Source organism: Crocuta crocuta, unplaced genomic scaffold (genome assembly GCF_008692635.1).
Source record: "Crocuta crocuta isolate KB4526 unplaced genomic scaffold, BGI_CrCroc_1.0 scaffold424, whole genome shotgun sequence".
NCBI classification, from domain to species: Eukaryota; Metazoa; Chordata; class Mammalia; order Carnivora; family Hyaenidae; genus Crocuta; species Crocuta crocuta.
This window is the reverse complement of record NW_027530977.1, coordinates 857,557-883,837: the sequence shown is the minus strand read 5'-3', so window position 1 is coordinate 883,837 and position 26,281 is coordinate 857,557. Positions and strand designations below refer to the sequence as shown.

Below are 26,281 nucleotides of genomic sequence, written 5' to 3'. Positions count from 1 at the left end.
GGCTCAAATTTACACAAGAACTCCACAGAAAAAGAACCAGGATATAGGGAGCATTAGACACATTTTTCAAGTTCCTCATAAAAATAACTGCTAAAATATTTTAAGAAATCTAAAACCACATCAGCTTCATAACATTTTGCTTGGTTATACTTTAATAAATGGAATTTTGTGTGTGTGTCTGTGGGTCATTAGGAAACAAGACATCCCAACAGAAACACCTCAGAAAATGAGAGCGCCTTTCCTCTGTCCCGGTGTGAATAAGGAGCTAGAAAATACACAAGTCAGAGGTCAGGCTGAACGTTCTCACCTTGCTGCCGCCATGTTTCTTTTTGCTCACGGAGGGTGACCCCGGTTGCCCAGGGCTGGGGACGGAACTGGATCCTGCTGATGTTGGACCTGAATGAACGTGAGATCCCTTCTCAACAACAGACGACAGAACTAGTGGTGACTGTTGTAGGGAGACCTTCTGGAGTTCTGCCGCCAACTGCTTCGGATCAACCCCCGGGGATTTTGCTTTATCCACTACAACAAAATGAAATGGCGATGTATGTCTCAGTTTCATAGGTACTTAACACCATGGAATTTATTTGAGTTCTCGATGACAAAATAATTTACATTCACAGATGTATAAAAATTTCTACAGGCCTTGGTCTGTTCTTTAATGCAGTAACCCAGATTCACAGAATGCTGGCTGTAGCATAAAAAATTTTCAATAAATATTTGTTAAATGCAGAAACAAGTGATAATGTTACAGTTAATGAAACAAGTGTTAATGTTACAGTTGATCAACATTTATAAGATAATAGTTGTTTGCTAAGAGAGGGTAAAATCTATTCATCATGTACTTATGAAATTACATGTTGATTTTTTATTCACTATTAAAGACAAACAAAAGGTTCAAGAATAAGTGTTCCATAATCCTATGCTAAAAGGAATCAAATATCATCTAAAAATTACCCAAAACTGAAAATAAATGGCTCCGTGGATTCCTTCGAAGGGATGAATTTATTTTTTAAAGAGTGAAAAATGTGAACTCACACAGCAAGAATTCTGTATGAATTTCTTTAATGGGTCTAATATGCAAACATGTGTTTCCCTAGAAGGCTAAAAACATAGCTACAATGCTTTGATTTTGTTTACGATTACATAAATAAACATCGATTAGTCTATAACTAGAATTTTGCCCATGCAGTATCTCTGTTTATATCTTCATCTACACCTCCGTCTGCCACTACATCAAAGTTTACATTTACATCCACACCTACCAGCTTTTGGTGGCTCATGAAGTTCCAGGTGCTGGGGATTTTCAGAGTCTGACAGCATATTGAGGTCCCTAAAAATTAAAACAGAGAAGTTAAGAAAGAAGTTAAGGAAACCTGAGACAAAAGTCCCTTTTGTCCAACTACCCTGAGTTTGTTTTTCCAGTAGGTAAATGAGAAGTGGTTAATGATATAAAGCAATTTCCAAGCATGCTCACCCTTCTAACCAAATATATATTTGCAATGCTGTTAAAAGTCAGCTGACAAAAATGATTATTTAAGGTGAAATCTTTATGGATTAAATGTAAGTTCGTTTTGAAATACTAAACACACACATGAAACCTAAATGGGTTTAGGCTTTCATTTAAATGAAGCATGTTTCAATAAAAGCATGAAAGGGGAGAACTAGTGAAAATATCAGAAACAAAATTAGCTGAATTCTTTCTATGCTTTAGACGTTGATTCTGAACACAAGAAATCTATAAAACTTGTATTCACTTTATTTTCTAATTACTGAAATCTTGCTGACTGGCAAAGGTTCCACCTTAACAATTTTAAATTAAAAGAGCCATGAATAGCCAAAAAATGGAAACAAAAAGATGGGGAAAAACTCACAGTCTTACACATATTTCTGCTTCCCCACTTTGCTGACTAATGATACTTTGCACTTCTTCATATGTTTTAGAAGTTAACGGAATTCCATTCCATTCCAATACTTGCATCCCTAAAAAGACAAATTGAAGTATAAAATTAAAATAAAAAAGTGTCGTATTTCTAGTCTGGGTCCACAGGGCAGAGAAGATACACAGGGCTCCACATTTAAAAACCAACTCAGCACACCAATTCAGAGACTATCAGTTCAAAGTTCTCTGAACATGAATCCCACAACCATATGTAGTTTGATTTAATCATTTACCCGAACACATTAGATGTGCCTAATATGACATGCAAAATGTTGCTTATGAAAATCTATTAAATATTACCAAACACATGCATTATGTTCACTCTGGTTTTATAAAGAAAACATTATTGAATATATATTGCTAGGCCAATCTTGTGTAGGAAAAAAATCACAAGCACCAATATAATGTTTTCATGGGAAACAAGTATCTCGAAGAGTATAAACTTCCATATTCCATCATGGAACAGGTGGGAGGGGGGAAGTCATTAGTAGTTTGTTGTGAGGCTCCCCTTGAGCAACTGCTACTGCTTCAGCTTTGCTCAGATAAAAGAGATTTCCGCAGGGTAGGTTTTTCTTTTTCTTCACTGCATGCATGCAAGGTGTTCCTGAGTAGTATCAGCAGGCATGTTACAGGCACGGCAGTTTTCATGTTATGTGTGTGTGTGTGTGTGTGTGTGTGTGTGTGTGTGTGTGTAGCCTGGGTTGAAGTACAAGCCTGTGTGCTCAGAAGGGCCTGGGCTTGGTTTAATGCTTCGCTGTTGTCATTTTGAAATTCTTAACAACGTTTCAACACAGAGCTCTATGTTTTCTTTTCACACTGGATCGCATCAATTATGTTGCTAGACTAATTACAGGGCATTTCATGTTTTCTATCTAGAAAGATACTTTTCACTTAAAAAAGTAGTAACATAATACTTCAACATTTTAAATTCCATTTCTTTCATCTATTTTATATGACCTGTCAAAATAACTTAGGGGTGCATGTTTGGCAAGAATCGCCTGGCCCTAATATGGAGCTCTGTGAAATGGATATAAGTTAGATGAGATTTCCAAAGTTTATAGTGCCCAAATATTTAGGAATGCTACCAGCTCTACCTAAGTAAATATCTGTCTGCAATAAGTAGGCTTTATTTAATAAATAGAAATACTTGCTGAACAGTGAGGTTTTCAATGAGCTTCACAGAGGTCTATGTGAAATTCCCTAGTGCTCACCATTGGCTTCTGTGGAAAATTCTAAACATAGCATAACTGAGTCTTCAAAAATTTTAATGATTCTGATATACATCAGAAAGCATATTACCAGCTGTAAACAAGTAAGGTAAATACTTTTACTACAGTGAAAAGGCAAAAGAAGTCCATCAAAATGTCCACAATAACACAACAAAAATGGCTTTTCTATAACTTACTCCAAGAAGACTTTACCTTCAGATGGGCCTTAGGTTTAATTCAACAATTCCAGGCTGTTGTACATATAAAATGAGAAAATTACATAAAAGACAATGATGATACCACTACAGAAAAAATTAGCACAGCAAAAGGAAGAGCACACTGAGAAACACACTTTTTTAAAAGTCAGGATAAAGAGCATATTTATGTACAGATGATTTCGAATGGAAACAAATTATAGTGTTATAATTGCATTGTCACTTTTCGGGAAGAGCAGATTCTATGAAAAGAAATAGTTGCATAATCTTCATGCCTCTTCTCTTGGATTAATTTGCTCGTTTTTCATCTTTCAAAATGAAGGGGGAAATTTACAAAGCATAATTATCCAATGAAATTTAAAATGCCTCTAGTATTTAAATGGGGAAACTACTTAGGGTCATGAATAAATTGCTGAGAAAAATATACAAATAACTAGAACCTGGCCTGTATATACACATGAGGTCACAAGCTCCATGATCTGTTCTGTTCCATGGTCGCCCAGCTCAACTTCTTTTCTCTTCATTCAGTTTCCCAGTTCCAGTGGTGGGCATCAGGTGCTACAGGGAATGTGATGACTTGAACATTGCCATTTAGTAACACTGTCCCTATCCATTGCCTCTCCAACTCCCTAACAAATTCTTGTAGGTCATTTATTCTAAACTAACCAAGTGAATATAACCAATCACTCCTTATTAATTCATAACAAGGTTTCAGTAGTTGTGAGAATTAATTATGGTATGATTTCAAATATAATATTCTGGAAAATGTTAATTGCAAAATCTTATAAAACTACTTTAAAATGCATGTAAAAATTTGTTGAACATGATCACGCTACACTGAGGTTCACTAAAGTGGTATTTCATCACTTAATTCACTTGAATGGAAACATAGCCAATCTTAACATAACATTTAAAAAATTTTTTTAATGTTTTATTTATTTCTGAGAGAGAGGGGAGGGGCAGCGTGAGCAGGCGAGGGTCAGAGAGAGAGGAAGACACAGAATCCAAAGCAGACCCCAGGCTCTGAGGTAGGTGTCAGCACAGAGCCTGATGTGGGTCTCAAACTCATGAACCATGAGATCATGACCTGAGCCAAAGTCGATGCTTAACCAACTGAGCCACCCAGGTGCCCCTTAACACAACTTTTTAGTGACTTCGTTTTAGAACTAATTCCTAGAAGACAGTGTACACATGAATGATTATATCTATTATTTGGCTTTATGAGTAAACAATTACATTTTCTTTATTTTAAATTATATCAACATGTATATTAATGAATTGTTTAGCTTTTAGACTGTCCAGATTTGTTTCAATTAAATCCCTTGAAAGTACCTATATTAATACCTCTTAACAGGAAAACTGAGATAATTTGAATTTTTATTGAACGTGCAACAGTTCTTAACAGAATTTGCTGCTCACCATCTTACACTTAGCATGTTATTAAAAATCAAAAAAGACAATAATCAGGTAATGTTTGAATTAAAAAAATCAATTAACATAAAACTTTCTCAACCATGTGTTTTTAATAATTTCTGGGATTACCTAACTTTATATGCTCCTAAAATTATTATATGCTCTTCTTTATAGTGTATGATTCCATGGATGTTATTTCTGTCCATATTTAATATTTATCATTACATCACAAACACCTTATGGAATAAGTTTATTGAGTTATCAGATGAACTCTTAGAGGTATATCCAAATGTGTATCACACAAAAACCTATGACTTTTTTTCCCCCACAACTATTTTTTCAGGACCTACCATGTAGCAGCCACTCTACAATAAGCTATTTATGTGATGATCACCACCTTGCATCTAATATTTGATGCTGCCATAAAAATTAATAAACATGATTTTCTATTAGGAAGAAAACAAATATCTTGGCAGTTCGTAAAATTAAGATAATTCACAGAGAAGGAATTTTCAGTGTCAAAAGCATATACAAAATAGGCCCCAGACTCATGAGTGAAGAAAAAGTACAAATTAAAGCAATGATGAGATAACTACTTAGCTCTCATCATTTCGCAAAAAGTTTAAAAGTGAGAAAATACCATGGGTTGACCAGGATGTAGGATTAAGGCACCCTGACTCCAAGGGAGATTACACTTGCTGGATGCCTGTTCAGCTTCAGCCCCACTCTGCGATGTGAGACTATGACATCAGACGAAAAGAAAACAACTGTCTGATTACAATTTACAAATGTGCATTTTAATGGGAATGACTAAGTGTACCCCTCGGGAGGGCAATGTTGCAGAATATCATTAAGTTATACACATGTATACTCTGTGACCCAGAAATCTTCATGTGTGTCTATTTGTGGGAGGGGGCGGCACCAGGAGAGGTGGACAATGCGTGCACAGTCAATGCTCAAGGTGGAAATAGCTGGCAGAGTGTCCAAGAAAAGGGCCATAACAGGCATTAACACCAAAAGGTAGATCCATCTTAAAACCATTTAATAAGTAAAAACAGGTGAGAAACAGGATCTGGTCTATAGGGCAGTGATGCTTTATGTATATTGAAATTATATTTGTACCAATTAACATTATATATTTTACAAAAATGACAGATGTATCATAAGTTATAATTGCTCATGAGTAGAAGGAAATGGAGAGAGAAAATGAGATGAAAGAAATGAATGAGTTAGTAAATGAACAATCCCCACACACTCATATACACACACATATGGAAAACTTACATGAGTCAATGAGGCTGGTGTGCTATGGAATGAGAATTAATGCCACTGGGGTAACAGAAGAGAATGAAACAAAACCAAAATTCTTTTTAAATTATATGTATGTAATAAATTAATCATAATTTATTGTTTTGTACATTTTCTCCACTGACATTATTAACCATGGCTATCGATTAATTTCTTTAATCTGAACATTTGCTCTCAAAAATCCTTTATAAACTAGCAGCAGCAGCAAAAACTCAGCTGAAACGGTCATTTGCCCTGGCTTTCTAAATGGTAAACAAATCCTCAAGTTGAGTTCCCGGGGTCCTATATATTGTCGACATCAGTTATACTAATTAGTCATTCATTTTCAAGTTAGGCAGTGTTAATACATAGATACATAGATACAGAGAAACGCATAGATATATGTATTTTATTCTTTTATACAATTACTTTTTAAGTATTTCACAACTTTAACCACTTTCCATATTAACAAGAAGGGAAAGAAAGAAAAAAAGGTGGAAGAGAAGAAAATCAGGAAGGGAAAAAGGAGTGGATGAAGGGTACCTTTGGTAAAGGAGAAAAAGGGGAAAATAACATTTGAATAGTGTTCTGCTTATTTACAGCACAAAGGAGACTCTCTCTACCATGACAAGACATTAAAAACCCAGGCGCATTTTCCTGTGAAAACCCATCTATAAGCATAAAATCCTAAGGTTGAAAAGTACCTTCTTGAAGAGCTATTCTCATAATAATGTTGCCATTTTTGTCATTGAGAAAACTCTTGGAACACACAGTTTCATCAAAACTTAAAACAGAGCCTCAGTACATAAAAGATATAAACATGGAGCTACTTTCATTGAAGCAGTGTCTATCTGCCCGCTTTCCTCCTCCTCCTCACTCTCCAGTCCCTATTCTAGAAATATCCTTAGACATTTGTAGGAACCCTGTTTCTCTGGTCTACCTGAATGAGTTGAGCTTAAAATGACCTCACAACTTGAAGAGGGCATCGGAACAATTTTCAGTGATGAGGACAATGCCTCTAGAGCTACACTAAAAGGAAGATGATCTGAATTTCATTTTATTGAGAATGTAGTCTGAATTGCTAAAAAAGACTACAATAAAATGTTACATTTTAAAAAATTTATCATTTATTAATGCTTCCAAATGCAACAAAGTATGTGTATTTGATAGTTAGCATTAAAAAATTAAAATCTTCCCATCTTCTAATAAGGAGCATATGCACTATTCTCAGAAAGATAAAAATCAAAAATGTGTTTTGTAAACCAACGTGTTGCTGGTAGTTGACCACTGATACCTTCTCTTCTCCATAATCAAATTTGGAAATCTCCAAACACAATCTGAAGGCCGTGACCTTCAGCAAACTGATTAATTTGCCATACTGGAGTCCTTAAGGGAGATTATATTGTTAACATCACTACTTGTACTTTACAAAGGGGAAAATACTATGACTGTGGCACAATGAAAAACAAGCGAACAAAAAAACTCCTGCTTGTTTACAATTCATGAAAATACAACTTTTTGAGCTAGAGTTTTATATGAGGACTTTTCTTTTGAAGATATTTTTCTGTCATGTGGGGCTCTATCACAGGAACTGTAAGATCATGGCCTGAGCTAAAACCAAAAGTTGGACACTTAGGGGCGCCTGGGTGGCTCAGTTAGTTAAGCATCTGACTTCAGCTCAGGTCATGATCTCATGGTTCGTGGGTTCGAGCCCTGGGTCGGGCTCTGTGCTAACAGCTATCTCAGAGCCTAGAGCCTCTTTCAGATTCTGTGTCTCCCTCTCTCTCTGACCTTCCCCTGCTTATGCTGTCTCTCTCTCATAAATAAATAAATAAAACATTAAAAAATTAAAAAAACCCGAAAAAACAAAAGTTGGACACTTAACCGACTGAGCTACCCAGGCACCCCTTTACATGGAGATTTTAACAAACACTTTGGATCCTGAAATTTCCATTGTTTTTCATGATTTTTGCTTATTTATAACTTTTCCCTCCATAAATGTTAACACGTTCAAGCATAGGAATCATGTCATCTAATTTTTCTCTTCTGCATTCCCCACATTTCCTCAGCCCTTTGTGGTTATTGTCAGGTTCACTGGGCTGGTGTTGGCTCCTTAATCCCCCCTCCCCCCTCCATGGCATCACCTATCTGGTTTGTCTTCTCTGGGCATTTGCTACCTTTGAATATGGATTTGTTAACTCAGGGGTTGGAACATTAAATTTGTAGTCTGAATCTAAATCTGGTTTGGACTAACATGCCAAACAAAATACCTAGTGTTAATACCATTCAAACTAAAGGTTGTTTTCAATCTAAAATACCAAAATTTTAGCTCTAATAAACTATATATTTTTTAAAAATGTGATATATCACAATTTCCTCACCTCACAGTATAGAGATAATAGAATTAAACTCATTAGAAAATTTAATGTAAATTTTATAAATACATATTCCTTCAAATACTTCATAGTATTAAACATATATATATATGAGATTTGGGGCAACTTCAACTTTTTTGCTTTAAACTATTGTAGATTTTATATTGAGTTAACAATAAGCTCAATATAAATGAAGTAGATTGTTAAGCAAAAATATATGCTATATAATACTATTTATAGGAGTTTTTGGCTAATGTTATGTAGCTTAGATATATTTTCCAATAGCTCATAATTAAAGAAGATGCATTCTTTTATTTAAATAAAATAAAACTGTCATTAATTTGGAGTATGGTCTTAAGCAATTCATTTTCCATGCTGCTTCTTTCATTCACACTTTTTATCAAGAACAAGAAATTAAAATAAGCAAAATATGGCTTTTATATATAAATTTTTTAATGAAATTAATTTACAAATAAAAAATCCTCAACATTGTAAATAGGAAAAAATATCTAAGAAACATCGGAGACTACAGTTGAACTTCCTGGCCTTACCCACTCTTCTTTTTCTAAGCTGAGTACCCAGAGTTATTTAAAATCCATGACTTCTACACTCACAGATTTAAAATAGATTTAGTCTCAATCATAAAAAATAATTATAAAGCAAGTAAATAATCACTTAATTTGCAGTATTAATGGTCAACAATGAAAAGATCACTAAAAAAGCATCACATGGATAAAATGTGTTGTAAACACAGGTCATCATTTTATAAACTCACCTTATACAGCAAGCAATATCCTTGCAGTTGCTCTAGCTTTTGTCTTTTATAGAATACATTAGAAAGGCGAAATATGAGGGGACATGACCTTTCTAATATTACACAGTTAGTTAATGGTGGTGCTGAAGTATGAATTCCATCTCTCTCTCAGGCGAATGCTAGTACCAGCAAATAGAAGATCTCATTCAGGTTATGCCAACTAAACCTACCTCATAGCTCACCTAAATATAAATGGTGCTCAAATGCACAAAATCTCGAAAAAAGAACACATATATAATTTTAATGCCATTTTAATTATAATGAAAAGATGAATTAAGCAGTTTTAATCATCTATATGACAATTTTATTTGAAGACTTGAATGCACAAAAAAAATGAAGACATGGTTGAGCAAACAGAAAGCTTTTGTAGCATATATCATTCATGGTTGATAAACAATGTCAACTTGGAATGGAAAAAAAAGGCGAATTGACTTTCTCATCTCTTTTTTCCACTCTGCTCCCAGAAAATAAGCGAATATCACATGTACACAAGCACACTGATGGGAAATAATGCTGAACACTGCCAGAAGGGAAAAGAATGTAGAAAGGATTACTCAATGTCACTAATTATCAGGGAAATTCAAATCAAAAGCACAATGTGGTATCATCTCACACCTGTTATAATGGCCATTATCAAGGAAGGAAGGAAGGAAGGAAAAAGGAAAAAGAAACAAAGAAAGAAATAAAAAAGAAAGGAAGAAAGAAAGAAAAGACAGTAAGTGTTGGTAAAAGGGTAGAGAAATTAGAATCCTTGTACTCTGTTGGTTGGAATGCAAAATGGTACAGCCATTATGAAAAACAATATAATGTTTTCTAAAAATTGAAAACACAATACTACATGATCTAGCCAATCCCATTTCTGGGTATTTGAAATAATCAATATCAGGATCTCAATGAGATCGTAGCACTCCCATGCTCATTATAGTTGTATACACACTAGTCAAAATGTAGAAAAAACGTAAATATCCACTGACATAAATGGCTAAAGAAAATACGGTTTATTCATAGAGTAGAATACTGTTCAGCCTTTAAAAAGGAAGAAACCTTATAGTATGACACAACATGGGTGAACCATGATGACATTATGCTAAATGAAATAAATGATCCAGTCACAGAAGGACAAATACGGCAAGATTCTATCTATGTGAGAAATCTAAAACAGTCAAACTCATAAAAGCATAGAGGAGAAGGGCCATTGCCAGGGTTTAGGGGAGGGAGGAATGGGGAGTTTCTAAATGACTTGTATAAAATTTCAGTTATGCAAGACAAGTTTTAGATATCGGATAAACACTGTGCCTGTAGATAAAAATACTATAGTGTACACTTCAAAATCTGTGAAGAGGGTAGATCTCATGTGAAGAGCAGTAATCACAAGTTTTCAAAAAAGGTAAAAAAAAAAAAAAAAAAGGATGTAGAATGAGTAAAAGAAATGGGGTTGGAAAGTCAGTTCTAAAGAGGAGATGCCCCCCAGCAATGGTGGCTGGAGTTTGCAAAAGTAGTATCCTTGCCAGGATTGTTCAGTGAAGACAGCATTACCTCAAAGAAAAATTTTTATGAGGTATCATCAGCAAAATTGCCCTTGAATTCAGTGACTCGCCCTAGGAGAAGTACTCTTCAGGAAGCCTTAGTAACAGTTAAAGAGTCACTCACTGTCAAGGAAGTGTGCTGGCTCAGATAACTGCTCTCTCAGTGATGTGGACCAATGTACAGTGGGCCAACCCCAAGTGTTCTGAATCTATAACACCCTCACTGGGAATTTCCCCAGTGCTTGTGAGGCAGGAAATAACAAATAACGATAAGCATAAGGGAAGACTGGAACTGACCACATTTGATTTACAGGAAAAAGTAATGTGCTTCTTGCACTCCATTATGGCTATTGCAAATTCTTGCTTTTTAAATAAAATTAAGGTATATAGGAATGTAATTAAGCATGATTCGTGGTCTAACTTGAAGAAGGTTATCATCATAGGCTTCTGTTTCTAATCACTATAACCACTAAAATAATCTAGTATTTCAGTCCAAAGGTATTGGAAGGAATGGTCCAGGTGCCAAAGTTACTCCATGGCTACAGTTTATGTTGTTTAGAATTAGATGTATTTGAAACAGACTAAAGCAGAATGTGGCTGAATAAGGTAGGAAAAAGGTATGGGCAGGTGAGTAAAATTTGAACGGTCCCAGGAAAATCCTTTAACATGTGGAGCTATCCAATGAAAGAAAGGTATGTGATGTCATCATCTCATTTGAGGTAGATTGCAGTTCATATTATAAACTTTTCTTAATTTCCCAACTCATTCTGTTAAAACACCCAGAGTGGATGGTTTTCTAGTGACTTTGTAATTCAGTGTGATTACCAGATTAATACCATCAAACCTGAAAAATACCATGACCACTTAAAGACTAATCCAAAATGCATTCATGATTATACTGATACATAGTTAATTGAACGGACATGGGAAGTTAGGCTAAATGATGCAGTTGTGCAAGAGAAATGCTTAATTGTTGCCTCCTCTACTTGAAGTGTCTCCAGTGAACTATTAAGGATATTAACTTTAATTACGTTCTTCACCTTTTTAAATATTCATATATTCTGTACAGTTCTTTTTTCAAAGTTACCTAAATGTATCCCACTACTGATACAATAGATTTTAATCTAAAATATTATCACTTTATTCTCAGAAAGGTGTTGCCTAATAAATACCAGAGCTATCTGGACCAGTGACAAAATCATCATCATCATCATCATCCTCATCCTCATCCTCATCTTCATCATCACCGTCGTCACTGAGAATACATATATAAAAACAATATAAATTCCACTTCAAATATTATTTGACAGATACAATGCACAGAACTCTGATTAGTTAATTGTAACTACAAATGAGATAAAAACATTTCTGAAAAGGAAAATTCTATAAAGAACTCTCCCAATCAAAATATAAAAGCAAAGGTAAATGCAAATATACTCAGTCTATAGTATAAGAAAACAAAACGTTTCTTTTGACAAAGAAGTGGGGAGTTTTTATCCTAACTTAATTACTCATCACTTGAAATATTACAACATGGTCAACTGCTGTGCACAAAAAAATTAATTAAGTTTATGTTTTGTGTATTTTTGAGCCAAAGATACTATGTCATTATTATGAATGGTTATAATCAAAATTAAAATGGTGTACTTTTCATGTATGAATTCTTTCAACATTTGAGACCCCAAATGATGGAAATAAAGAAGCTATTTCAAACAAAAAAGAATCAATAATCATTTTATCACCCTGAGGGAATCCTAAAGAAATAAAATGAATTAGGTGTTATTTCATAAGAAATATCAATATTCTAATTTTTTACGTCTCAGAGAGGAATTAGCAAGTAATTTACAATGGCTTGATAGGTGTTCAATAAATAACAGATGTCATTTGATGACAGAATTTCATTTCAAAAGTTCTCAATTGCTTTTAATATGTAAAATGAGTTTTCAATACATATATAACTTTATACAACATATTACAATAATTGAATTTTCCACTGAAAAATGAGAATTGCCTAAGAAGACAACAGTTTAACAGCAGTATTTTCCAACTGATGTAAAAAAAACTCAACTATTTCCTCCCCAGGTCCCTAAAATACACATAGAGAAATTATTGCCCCCATTTCATAAGCAAACATGATTATAACCATAAAAAACTAATGGCAATATATCCTATATGAATTACAAAGGACATTCATACATATACTAGCTAATTATAAGTCCTTTTTAAAAAAAAGTTTATTTACCGATTTTGAGAGAAAGACAGCATGAGCAGTGTAGGGGCAGGGAGAGAGGATAAGAGAGAGAATCCCAAGCAGGCTCCACAGTGTCTGCGCAGAGCATAATGTGGGGCTTGATCTCATGAACCATGAAATCATGACCTGAGCTGAAATCAAGAGTTGGACACTTAACCGACTAAGCCACTCAGGTGTGCCTAAGAAGTCCTTTTGCTTAAAAGAAATAAGATTAGGTCCATTTCACTTGTGTTAATAGCATCAAAATGAGACTTTGTGTTTTTTACAAAGTTATTTTGCCCATCTCTTCTCATTTTATCTTCACAGCATTCTAGTAAAATAGGAAGGGTAAGTGCAACTATCTTTACTTTCACAAATGTGAAACCTCAGCTTTAGAAATCATATCTAGTGATAGTTTCAAAAGCCAGGTCTCCTGATTCCTCATCTAAGTTTAGGAATACCTGCATCCTAAGTGCTTCTCTGGAAGTTAAGATACATAAAACCTAATTTTGAAATCCTGAAAGTATTAAATCAATAGAAGTGAATATATTTAACTATGTTAAAACTCATCACATCAAACTGACAGATATTAGCCTATGTCAGAGTGGGTAGTAGATTCTGAGTCAACAATGTCAATCACTTATGATTTCCAACATGATTTCTCCCAGTGAAAAGCAGGAACATCATGGAAGGTAGAAAAACTCTGGCTCCAGGATTAGAGAACTACAGTGGGGCTGGTGGGTGGGGAGCTGAGAGATGGGAGTTATGCATAGACCAACATGAGTTCTAAGAGGTTGGTGTACGTTACCACAGGCCTGGTGGGTCACAGTGAACTTGGACTTAATTTGTTTGATAATATAAGACATAATGTATGGGCCTACACCTTACTTCCCCTGTGGCCCTCCCACTTTTGGAAGTTTAGAGTCAGTCTCTTTCACGTTTTACTCTGTAGGACTGTTATGTAGGGATTTACATCTTAAAAATATGGTGGAGTATACACAAAAATAAACTCAAAATGGATAAAGGACCTGAATGTGAGACAGGAAACCATCAAAACCCTAGAGGAGAAAGCAGGCAACAACCTCCCTGACCTCAGTCGCAGCAATTTCTTACTTGACACATCCCCAAAGGCAAGAGAATCAAAAGCAAAAATGAACTATTGGGACCTCATTAGGATAAAAAGCTTCTGCACGGCAAAGGAAACCATCAACAAAACTAATACACAACCAATGGAATGGGAAAAAATAGTTGCAAATGACATATCAGGTAAAGGGCTGGTATCCAAAATCTATAAAGAATTCACCAAAATCCACACCCCAAAAACAAATAATCCAGGGACGAAATGGGCAGAAGACATGAACAGACACTTCTCCAAAGAGGACATCCAGATGGCCAACAGACACATGAAACGATGCTCAGCATCTCTCCTCATCAGGGAAATGCAAATCAAAACCACACTGAGATACTACCTCATGAAGGTCAGAGTGGCTAAAATGAACAAATCAGGAGACTATAGATGCTGGTGAGGATGTGGAGAAACGGGCACCCTCCTACACTGTTGGTGGGAATGTAAACTGGGGCACCCCCTCTGGAAAACTGTGTGGAGATTCCTCAAAAAATTAACAATAAACTCCCCTATGACCCAGCAATAGCACTGCTAGGAATTTACCCAGGGGATACAGGAGTGCTGATGCGTAGGGGCACATGTACCCCAATGTTCATAGTAGCACTCTCCACAATAGCCAAATCATGGAAAGAGCCTAAATGTCCATCAACTGATGAACAGATCAAGAAGACGTGGTTTATCTATACAGTGCAATACTTCATGGCAATAAGAAAGAGTGAAGCCTGGCCATTCGTGGCAACATGGATGGAATTCGAGGGTATTATGCTAAGTGAAATAAGGCAGAGAAAGACAGATACCATATGTTTTCAATCATATGTGAAACAGGAGAAACTTAAAAGAGGACTATAGGGGAGGGGAAGGGAAAAAAAAAATAACTAAGGAGAGGGAGGAAGGCAAACCATAAGCTGAAGTCCTAGGGGCACTTGGCAGCTCAGCTGGTTCAGCATCTGACTCTTGGTTTCAGCTCAGGTCATGATCTCATGGTTTGTGAGATCAAGGCCTATGTTGGGCTCTATGCTGACAGCGTAGAGCCTGCTTGACATTCTCGTTTTCCTCCTCTCCCCCCGCTCCTCCACTGCTTGTGCTCTCTTGCACTCTGTCTCTCAAAATAAATAGACATTAAAAAAAAAAGATGAAGTCCTTACAATGGCCCACAAGATTCTATCTCCTTGACTACTTGCACGAAAACTTCCACTGTCCTCTCTCACATGCCCACCAGCTCCAGCTACAATAGCCTCCTTGCTATCTTACTGTCCCTGGCACGTACCAGGCATGATCTTGCTCTGGGCCTTTGCCCTCTTCATTTGTCTGTCGTAATGTCAATAACTTCTGGCTCACTCTTCCCTCTCCTTGGGGACTTTAGTCAGTTTCGGCCTGCTTGGTAAGGCCACCCATGATCATTCCCTCTAAACTTGCAACCCCATTCTCCGACAGGCCAGATCTAAGCTCCTTGTTATATTTCTTTCCTTCGCACATATTACCATTTAATACAGGGTACTTAAAAAAGAAAGCTTTGCTATTTTCTGTCTCACCTAGTAAAATGTACAGTTCATGCTTTTCTCATTCATGTCCCCATAGGGCCATCAGAGATTGCTCTATGTAGCATGTACTAAAAAGGAATTATAGAAATAATTGGATCAATCACTGACCTCAGCAGACTCAAGGGCCATAATGACAGTGAGTAGAATCCAGGAAAGAGCACAAAGTAAAAGAAAACATAAGTAGCCTAAGAGAAAATAAGAGAAATCTACATATGAAAAGCCTTTCATTTGAACTTGTAGAGTGCTGACGAGAAATCCTGCAATCCCACAGAACATTCTTTCTGCTTTGGCACTCATTACTCTATCTGGAACACAGTAGAATGCTCTAACTATGTTGAGCTATTTTAAAAATTAACAAATGGAATAAATGAAAGGCTGTAAAGATCTGTTTTAGTGCCTGGACCTTACAATTTGCTCTTAGAAATTACCTCAGTGTTACCTGGGATTCCTTGGATGGGAGGAGCCATATCTGTAAGCTCCATTTAGTAGTTTCCTGGCTCTAATGCATGCAGAATCAACCAACATGTTCTGAATTTCTTGCTTTCTCTTATTGTAATGAAAATAAAACATACAGTGCTTCCCCCCCTCCCCACAAAAAAAGCCATTAAAGAAATGTCTTTCCTTTCCTTAAAGGTATTTTTTCCTAGTACTTTGGATTTATTTTATATGTTTTATTCATTTACACCCTGATCAGATGTTGCCTTCACAGTGAGTACCTACCATCGACTGCCTTTCTAGATGGTAGACACTTTGAAAGCAAGGGAGCATCATATCACCTTGCATCAATCTAGGATAAACTGGTAGAGAGTTGTCACGGAACACATGTTGTAAACCATTTGCATCCTTCATTATTTCTGGTATTCCTAATAATATCATCACCACTCCTTCACAGGCATCTTCTCTCTGAACTCCCTGTTCGTTACCTCCAGCTAAATTTTAAGTATATTACCAGTGCACCCCAACAGATTCTTACAATTCTTACAATTCTGCAGTATGTACCTCAATATTCTTCCGTTCAGAAACACCACATGCGGGGATGAATACAGGCTTTGCAGGGCCTGAAGCTAATGCAATTGTAAGGAAAAACATACAATTATGAATACAAAATTAGATACAAGTGAATTTTTGTTAAAAGGACAAAAGAAACCACAACAAATGACAAATGCTGAAAAGGTGACAACTGCCATGAACATTAAAAGTCTTTAGAACTTCCTGGAGCTTTGGCAGCTTTGGCTGGACTCGTGCAAATGAGGGAGGAGCCCTGACATGATCTTTTCCTTAAAGTGTCATTATTTATTCATTGTGATCTCATTTCTTTTTTCATCCCATGTAATCACTCTCACATTTTTTTTTTTTTAGAAAATGTTATTTACTTATCATTTACCTTAACCAGTTATCAACTCATGGCAAATTATACTTCATCTCTATCCCCAAATGTTTCCCAACTAACATTCTTATGAAACAGACCTCAGTGGCTGTATTATTTCATACACAAATATGTCAATCCGTATTTCTAATAGGTAAGGACCCCTTATTTTAAATGGTAATCCAATTATCTTATATATTATAACTGCTTCATATTCATGTACTCATTGTTTCATTTCTAAAAATATCTAAGAATTTTTAAAAAGCAGCTTTACTAAGATATAGCATACATAAAATAAAAACAGCCTATTTTATTTTTACAGTGAAATGATTGTTAGTAAATAAATACAGTTGTATAAACACAACCAGAATCAAGATAGAGAGTAGCTTCTTCATGCTCTGAGTTCTCACTGGCTCTTTCTTAATTTTCTCTTCCACTCAAGCTCAGCTCCAGGAAACCACCTTTCTGCTGTTATGATTAGTTATTGTTTTCTGTTTGATTTCTGTTTTTATCTTTAATAGTTCCCTTCTTTTAGTTATTTTAACTTAATTTCGTCTTCTGTTTCTAGTTTCTTATGATAAAACTTTTGTCATTGATTTGGATCTTTGTTTCCAAATTAAGGTACTTAAAACAATCAACATCCCTCTAAGCACTACTTTAGTTGCATCCCATAAATTTTGATACATTGCTTTTTCATTTTCATTTTTTGTTGAAAATATTTTCTAATTTCCCTTTAATTTTTTGGTCTTTAACCTATAATTCTAGTGCTTGAGTTTTCATTTTAACTAACATACTCATCTTATCATGGCTCACATACTGTGTCACCTTCTCCTCTGAAACCTAAAATTCAACCATGTTTCATCCTAAGGTTCATTCTCTCCCATGCATCTCTTCAACAGGTAAAGTATCTCTGAAGTATGCATTATAGAAAGATCTAGTGGAGGATCACATACATTTAATGCTCAAGACCCAGTGTGCTTCTGTGATTTGTCAAAAGTCCCACAAAAAAGGAGTTGATGAGAAAGATTAGTCCAGACACTGAGATCCAGACATCTGATACCATAGTTTTGTTCACTGACAAGATGTGTTTTCAGTGACTAATAGACCATGGAAGGTACATGAACAGATATTCATTGTATGTGCATCCATAAATTTTAATCAGAAGTGAGGTTTACTGATTAACATGCTGATTATAAGAAGAAAAAATGAGAAGACTTTTAAAAGGTTAGCCAAAAACTTTGGTTTTACAGTGAGGAGGGAATACACTTATTTTACTTTATTTTATAAGTTTATTTATTCATTGATACAGGGGGAGAGAGAGAGAGAGGGAAAGAGGGAAAGAGAGATTGAGAGAGAGAGAGAGAGAGGAGAGAGAATCCCAAGCAATTTCCGATGTGGAGCTCGAACTCATGAACCAAGGACATCATGATCTGATCTGAGACCAAGACAGAGCCACTTAGGTGCCCCAGGAGGTAATACATTTAAATGAGAAATGGCTTAATTACTTCAGACATTAAGGTTTTTTGTTTTTTAAAATTTATTCAAGCCTAAAAACCAAAACTAAAATAATATTCTATTATAGCAGAAGTCTCTAATAGTTCAGTGTTCCCTTATAGGAACTCTGAACTTTGTAAGATTAACAAAGCTTATGAAAAATAAATATAAATACAAGTAACTGTCACTCACTGTTAACTCTGTGAGACAGGTCTTGAAATCTCTCAGTTGTACAGTTGAGATTAAAGGAAACTTAGAGAACACAAGTAACTGGACTAAAGTAATGAAGATGGCTTGGGTCAGAGTTTTCTGGACCCAAGTTTGATGCTCTGTTACTTAGAAATATTCTGTGCCCTGTAGGTTAGTGATCAGGACTGACTATGGTCAATTATCTAAGTATGTCTGGATATAGGGGACACAGAATTCAAGGTTAATACTGCAAATATTCTTCTTACCATCAAATACCTCCAAAGTGAAAGTAAACATGATATGTTCACCACTTACGTAAAACACTGTATTTCTGGTACATTATTTCTAAGTCTGACTATTATTACCTCAGTTTCCCTAGTTTCCCTACTGAGAACATCAAGGTGCTAAATGTTAAACAACGTATCCAGGCGGTAAGTACAATAGCTGAATTTAAATTCTGATCTGTCTGACTTTAAAAACATTCTCCTATATATGAGATACGCTAAAGCACTAGCTGACTGAAGGTCTGGTATGAATATTAAAGTCAGTTCCATATTCTTGCCTCCAAAATCACCATGCCAAACCACACGCCCACTAAAATGTAGCCCGTTACGGCATAACGACCAGACAAGTCCAGAAATTTAGGTATAGAAACAATTGTTCACCACAAAGCAGTATCACTAGAACATATATAAATATTCCAAGGTATGCTACCTTTGTTTATAAAAGTAATCAAATTAGAGTAGGGATTAGTTATACTTATCAAAAAATGTACAAGATGATCATTTAGCTTTCTTGATATTCCTATCAGAAATATTAGAACTCAAACAGAATTTCCTGATTCATTACAAAATAAACGGATACAAAAGAGAAATATATTTCTTTGTCTTGGCAACATAGCTAATCTTTAATATCCTGACAAGGTCGGTATGATATCACTGAACCCTAAAAATAAAAAAAAAACCTACCAGTCCAGGTACCCCCAATTTACATTTTTCTTTCCATAAGACAGATTCCTAAATATTTGTTAGAAAATCTTCGTATTAACACGAAACGGGCTCTTTCGTCATGTGTGCCTGACACACCAGCTTAAGGAATTTTGAGAAATCTCATGCTCATGACCAATCCGTACCTGGTAATGCCCCTGGAACAAGAACAAGGAAGCTGACTCATCTGTGTGGTGTGTTTCTTGATCGCCAACCTTGATCACTGCCATGCCATCTGTAACATATGCCAAAAGAGCATAAGCAGAAATAGAGACTTCCTTGCCTAGGAACATTCTCCCTTACGTTACCCAGGTGTGTGTCTTCTAACAATACTACTGGAACACATCTTCTACCAGAGACTTCTTCATAACAGGCATTTCCAGAAGCCGACTTCCGACAAAACCACCAGTCCAGAAACAGCTAGCCTCACCTTCCCTCCAATCACTGGTTGTCAACCATCAATCCAACAGCATTTTCTTGCCTGAAATCCTGTCAATTGACCCCTACAAAGAGCTAGCTAGCTGGATCCATATCACCTACAACGGAAACAACTAGAAACTAAGAATTTCCATAAATTAGAATTTATGCCACAGGCATACTTCTCACAGAATGACACGGATGAATAAGGGTGAACTCATTCTTCACAGGTGCAATGGCTTGGGAGAGGCTAACTTTTCAGACAGCCCTTGCTGAATTAAAAAGCAAACCGTGGATATTACTGGTTTTAAACTTTTGCTCTCCTATTCTAGGATCCTGCTGATTCATTAAGAGGTTCATGAGATCTTGTCATTGGATTCCTATCTTGACTCCAAAAAGCTTTCCAAAACTCTTCCAAACAAGTTTGATTTAATTATCAATAATAAGAATAATACTATAGATACAAGTTATCTTTAAAACCAAATGATTGCATTTGGTTCTTTGACTAAAAGATGTTTACTTCTTATGGATTTACTGTTCTCTTATGGAAATTGCTGCAATTTTAAAAGTGTCATGCCAGTCATTTATTTCACAGTTATGATATACAATACCAAGAAAAAAATAAGTTGAAGAGTGAGTTTAACCAGTTTGGTGATTAAATGAACCTCAGAATCAATGATATGCACATAAAGGATTACATTTGGCCCATTATATTTCCTAAACAAAATTTTATTTTATTTATACTGTTTACTTTGTCTTTTCTGAGGATATAATATTGTTTTAAGTTGATATAAATGATACAAAATTTTTAATAAGTTAAACAATTGCTATGTGTTAATTTTTTTTACTGTCCTAACTTACTTTATTGCATTGATTCAGAATACAGTGATTACATCTCTAGGTAGAATAAGGGTCCAGTATTGTGAATGCATTTATGACTCAAATAGACATGACTCAACATAAAAGTTACACTTTTTTTTTTCAAAATTAATCTATTCCTTCAATACAATCACTATCAAATTTCAACAGAGATTTCCCTAAAACTGACAAGTTGATTCTGGAATGTATGTGCAGGATCACAGGTCAAGAATTGTCCCAAGAGTGTTTGAAGAATAGCAATATGATATATTCCCCTGCCACGTGTCTGGACTAAAATAAAGATATCACAATTAAAACAACATGTGACACTTATGTTGGGATAGACAACAGAGAAGTAGACTAGAACACAGATGTCATAAAAGACTCATACATGTATTAAAAAATCTGTATCTGACAAACGGAGCAATACAGATCAGCGGGAGTAAGGATATACCCATCAGTATGGTGCATGGACAACTGATTATCCATACAGAGGAAGAAAATACTTCCTGAGTTTCTACTCAGACCACAGACAGATTAAATTCTACATCTATAAGGACATTATGTGAAAAGTAAGATTTTATGATTTTTAGAAGAAAATATAGAGCAATATTCTTAAAACTTTTGGGCAAGGACAATTTCCTAAACAATACAGAACATTTATAAAACCTAAGAGAAACAAAAGAATAAACGTGACCATATTAAAATTTCAACCTCTGTAAAAACAAACAAACAAACAAACAAAAAGATAAACTAAAAATCAAACCACATACTGGGAGAAGATATCTACAGCCTACTTACTTAACAGAATATTATATCCAGATTTATAGATCCCCTAAAATTCAATTTATATACACAAATTAGTCCAATTAAATAATAAACAAAACAGGCAAATCACAGATGAGAAATACCCAAGAGCTAACAAAATTAACAAAATATTATCATACTCAACATTCCTAAAGGGAATGTAAACAAAAACAGTGACATCATCTCATGTTACCCTTGAAAGAGACAACATGGAGAAAGAAGACCAAAGATGGAGAGTAACAAGAAAACTAATTTACTACTGAGAAGTGTAAAACCAGTATAACACTTTGGACAGCAATTTGGAAAAATCGACTATTGTTGAAAAAAACCATACAACATTCCTCCTACGTTATTTAACAAGATAGTCATTATAACAAGAAATTTAACTTGTAGAAGAAACTTCTGGACATGTGCATAAGGAGATTACTTCAACAAATTAATTATAGCATGGTCTGAAATACTAAAAAAACAAGTCACAAATAACTTAAATAACCATAGAATGTTTAAATTTAAAATGTCATTGAAATGTACAGTACTAGAATTCTGCCCTGTAGTTAAAATAAATGAACCACAGACATGCATCACTTTGGATAAATTGTATAAACTTGATGTGACTCAGAGAGGTTGCAAAAACACGTTAAGATATTATTTACATAAAATTTCATAAACAAGCAAAACAAATTCTTCTCTAGCTTATGAATACATATCAAAAAGTGGGAGGAAAAGATAGTGAAACAGTAACCTCAAATTAGGTGAGGTCGGGAAGAGAGAGGTGACTACGGGAAGCTTTAATTGATATATATATATATATGTCCCCCTTTCCCCGAAAAATATAAAACAAATGTGGCAAAATAAGGACGTAAAAAAGTATGATGGGTACATGGCTGTTTGTCATATTATTCTCTGCAGTTTGTGGTACACTCTAACATTTGCAACCCAAATTACAAGTCAGTGCCAGAGAAGTGTTAAGTTGCATACATCAAACCATGAAGTGCTTATAAGCTCCCCCCAGCTCCATTCCCATTAGGGAAGGTAGAAGAGAAGACGTGGGATGTTGAACTGGGCATCTCAACAGACAGAGGAAGTGAAAAGCGTGAATAAACTGTGTGAACCTTAGGTAATTTTCCTGATTGGGGGGCGGGGTGGGGCATAGGCTGAGAAAACTCAGGTTCACTTCTAAAGAATCAGTATCCATCAAACCCTGACGTTTTATGGCTCCTGTGTAATGGAGATATTCAACCACTGAGTTGTTTTAGTAAAATTCACGAGATTGAGAGCAAAACACTCACCATTTAAGTGCAAATAAATCAGAAACAGATGTGTCAGGCAGCAAACAGTTCAACAGAGCACTTGCTATTTTAACTTCTAGTTTAAAACTCCTCTGTTTTGTGCCTTTCACCCTCTTTCAAACACAAAGCAAATGATGATTTGGGGCTGGAGTAGAACTGACAGAGGAAAATTTTTTCCTCACTCTATGCTATAGCACAGAAGCATGGTGCTGCATTTTCCTGAAATGAGGGTTTTTCTTCTTTATCAGTAACCATATGATACCTCACCCCCACTCCAGAGTACTTAATAAAATTCAAAGCAAAGAAAAACTTAAAACAAACAGCCCCCCAAAAAACCACCTACAGTAAACTTATGTAAATTTATGAGCAGTTAAACTCAAAGTTGTAAGGATGAGTGCCCAAAGGAAATGGTTTCTATTTTGTCAATTTTTTTTTCCTGAAAAGGTAATCAAAAGTTATGTTACCAAATATGGATGCTGTTTTAAATGTACATGGTTCTTTACAAACAGTAGAGTGTGACTACCTGTAATATTGTTTGCTTCACAAAATCCTGTGAAGAATAACCTCTTAATAAGTATATAACATCTATAACAAAAAATTAATTCTTTAACCCTAATTTCTATATATATTATTTGAAATCTTGTTTTATTTGACACTGTTCTGGGCACCAAGTATGCAGAAAAAACCTTCAGTGTTAAGGAACATGACCTTAGATCCACGCCCAACTGATATGTGCACAAATGGATAGAACACAGAGAACTGACCCAGTTCTGTATCAGATTAAAATAACAAAACCATACAAAATCTTTGCTTGTCATGAGATATAGATAATTGTATTATGATGGTTGGAACTCTGATCTGAAAACAATATGTAAAGAATTATGTATTTTATTTTTTATTAATTTTTGACAGAGAGTGGGGGAGGGGCAGAGAGAAAGAGGGGGACAGAGGATCTGAAGCAGGCTCTGTGCTGAGAGATGTGGAACTTGAACTTACAAACCATGAGATCATGACATGAGCTAAAGTTAGACGCCTAACCGACTGAGCCACCCAGGCGCCCCTATAAAGAACTATTTTTAAAGAAAGTTTTATTTTTAAAGCATGTCACGAATTCAAAACTTCCTAAAATTGTAATCATATGGAATAGGTTTCACTAGGTAATACAGAGAATAGAAAATTTATTACATAGGAGGCATCTCATTTTTTGAGGCCATTAGTTAAGGTGCTGATTATACTGAACCTGGTATTGATATTGTACTCTAAGTACAGTTAATAATCATCCCTTTAAAATAAACACTTAAAAAGGAAGTGGCAAGTTTTAAATAGACAAAGTCCAGATATTCAGGTGTGTTTTTAGATGTTCAAATTAGTCCAAAGAGAAATAACAATATCAAAGGAGAAAATTAAACACAAAATTATATACCACTTAAAACACCAATACTGATGAGCAATACACAGCCCCAACAGTGTTGATGTACAACTGTTTAAAATTTTAATCCTAAAGCAAATAGCAACAAATAGCACTTTGGAAATTCAGGTGTGTAGTTTAATTCTCCAGATGTTTTGTCTGCTTTTTTTTTAACAGAAAACTGACTTTAAGCCTTAAAATGAAGAATAATAGGTAGCCAAAGATCATTCTTTGTCCAACATTCTTAAACATTCTTAAATGTTTACTAAAGTTGCTGAAAAATAAGTTGTATGGTTTAGGAAAATCAGGATCCCTCAAATATCTGACTGTGTAAGTTCTTTCAGAAAGTCAGTACAGATTTTTAGAAAACTAAGAGATTGACTCAGGAAATCTTGATTGATGCAACATTCTCTAACTTCTTTTTTTAATTTCAGGGGATGGCACAAGCCTATATTATGAGTGTATAAAAATGAATTTTTGAGAGTAGCCTAACGAGTCTGCAATAATAATTATTGCCAATTATCAGCATTCTGAAACACAACTTTTTCCTCCATTACTTAACAAGATAGACAACCTAGTTTACAAAGATTTTTCAAAAAACACTGAATAAAAATCTCCTTCTAACATATAACCAGCCCAGTGGACTCAGGAAGTATAGTGGGGACCTCTCCCCTCCACTTAATGTAGTTACGTCAGTCAGTACTTTCAGAACAGCACTTGGCTTATGAGCATTGGAAACCCTACATAACTGGTCAGTATGTTTTAAGTGTACAAATCCTGAGAATAAAAAACTAGAGGAAACCCGAAAATACTCTTGCTCTTCCAAAAGTCAACAGTCAGAATCCATGTCGTTGAGTGCTGCAAGCGCATAAACGTGTAAGACCCTCCTGAGCCTGAAAAGCCTATTGTAAGACAAGTAACCAAACTTAGGAAAAACTGTAGAGCCAACCTGTTTTTTAACAAGAGTGTCATTGTATGGTGTGGAAAAAAAATGCAGTCTAAGAATTCTATGGTCAACCAAACATCATTCATGTATATTTTAAATCAAGCAGTGACAATTTTAAATCATAAAGGCTCAGAGTATATACTTTTGTATTCATAAATGCAGAATGATACACTTGGAAGACATGAAATCAATTACTAAATCTACCTGGAATTCATTCTACAGATGGAGAAGTAAAATTAAATACACACAACTACATATTTTATCTATCTATTCGTATATATTGTTTCCTTAGAAAAGAATTTCAAACTATGGATAATTAACCATCTGTATTGCCTTCAATAAATAAAATTTTATGATGGTCATAAACATTTTTAGATATTAAAAAAATCCACAAGACTCCAGTGATACACACTTGGTATTACTGTAGTTAGGCCTCTCATCAGACATAAATGTCAGAGTTGTATCTTAACCAATATAATGCTCTGAAATTCTATGATAATCTATTAGAGATTGAAGGTGATGGCTGTAAGAATGCCATGTATAAATAAAACACCTAGTTACAGACAAAACAAAAACTATGTAAATATAAATACATATAGATATATATCCAGAAAATACATTGGTCAAACAACATTTTCCTTGTGTATTCCCATTTGGACTAATGACCTTTCAATCAGTTCATCTTTGGACATTAAAGGAATGAACCTTTATTATTATTATTTTTATATATATATATTTTTATTTACTTCTGGGAGAGAGAGAGAGAGACAGCGTGAGCAGGGGAGGGTCAGAGAGAGAGAGGGAGATACAGACTCTGAAATAGGCTCCAGGCTCTGAGCTGGCA

The 26,281-nt window shown here is 35.1% G+C and overlaps 1 protein-coding gene across 1 annotated transcript in view; it reads right to left on the bottom strand.

The window, feature by feature from the left end:
• PCLO (piccolo presynaptic cytomatrix protein) overlaps nt 1-26,281 on the bottom strand; it is a 420,227-nt gene that overhangs the window by 87,336 nt on the left and 306,610 nt on the right. The window contains exons 13-15 of the mRNA XM_077770160.1: nt 1,875-1,983; nt 1,266-1,333; nt 308-522 (exon numbers count right to left, since the gene is read on the bottom strand). Coding sequence (XP_077626286.1) covers nt 308-522; nt 1,266-1,333; nt 1,875-1,983 — 392 coding nt within the window. The remainder of the gene's footprint in view (nt 1-307; nt 523-1,265; nt 1,334-1,874; nt 1,984-26,281) is intronic.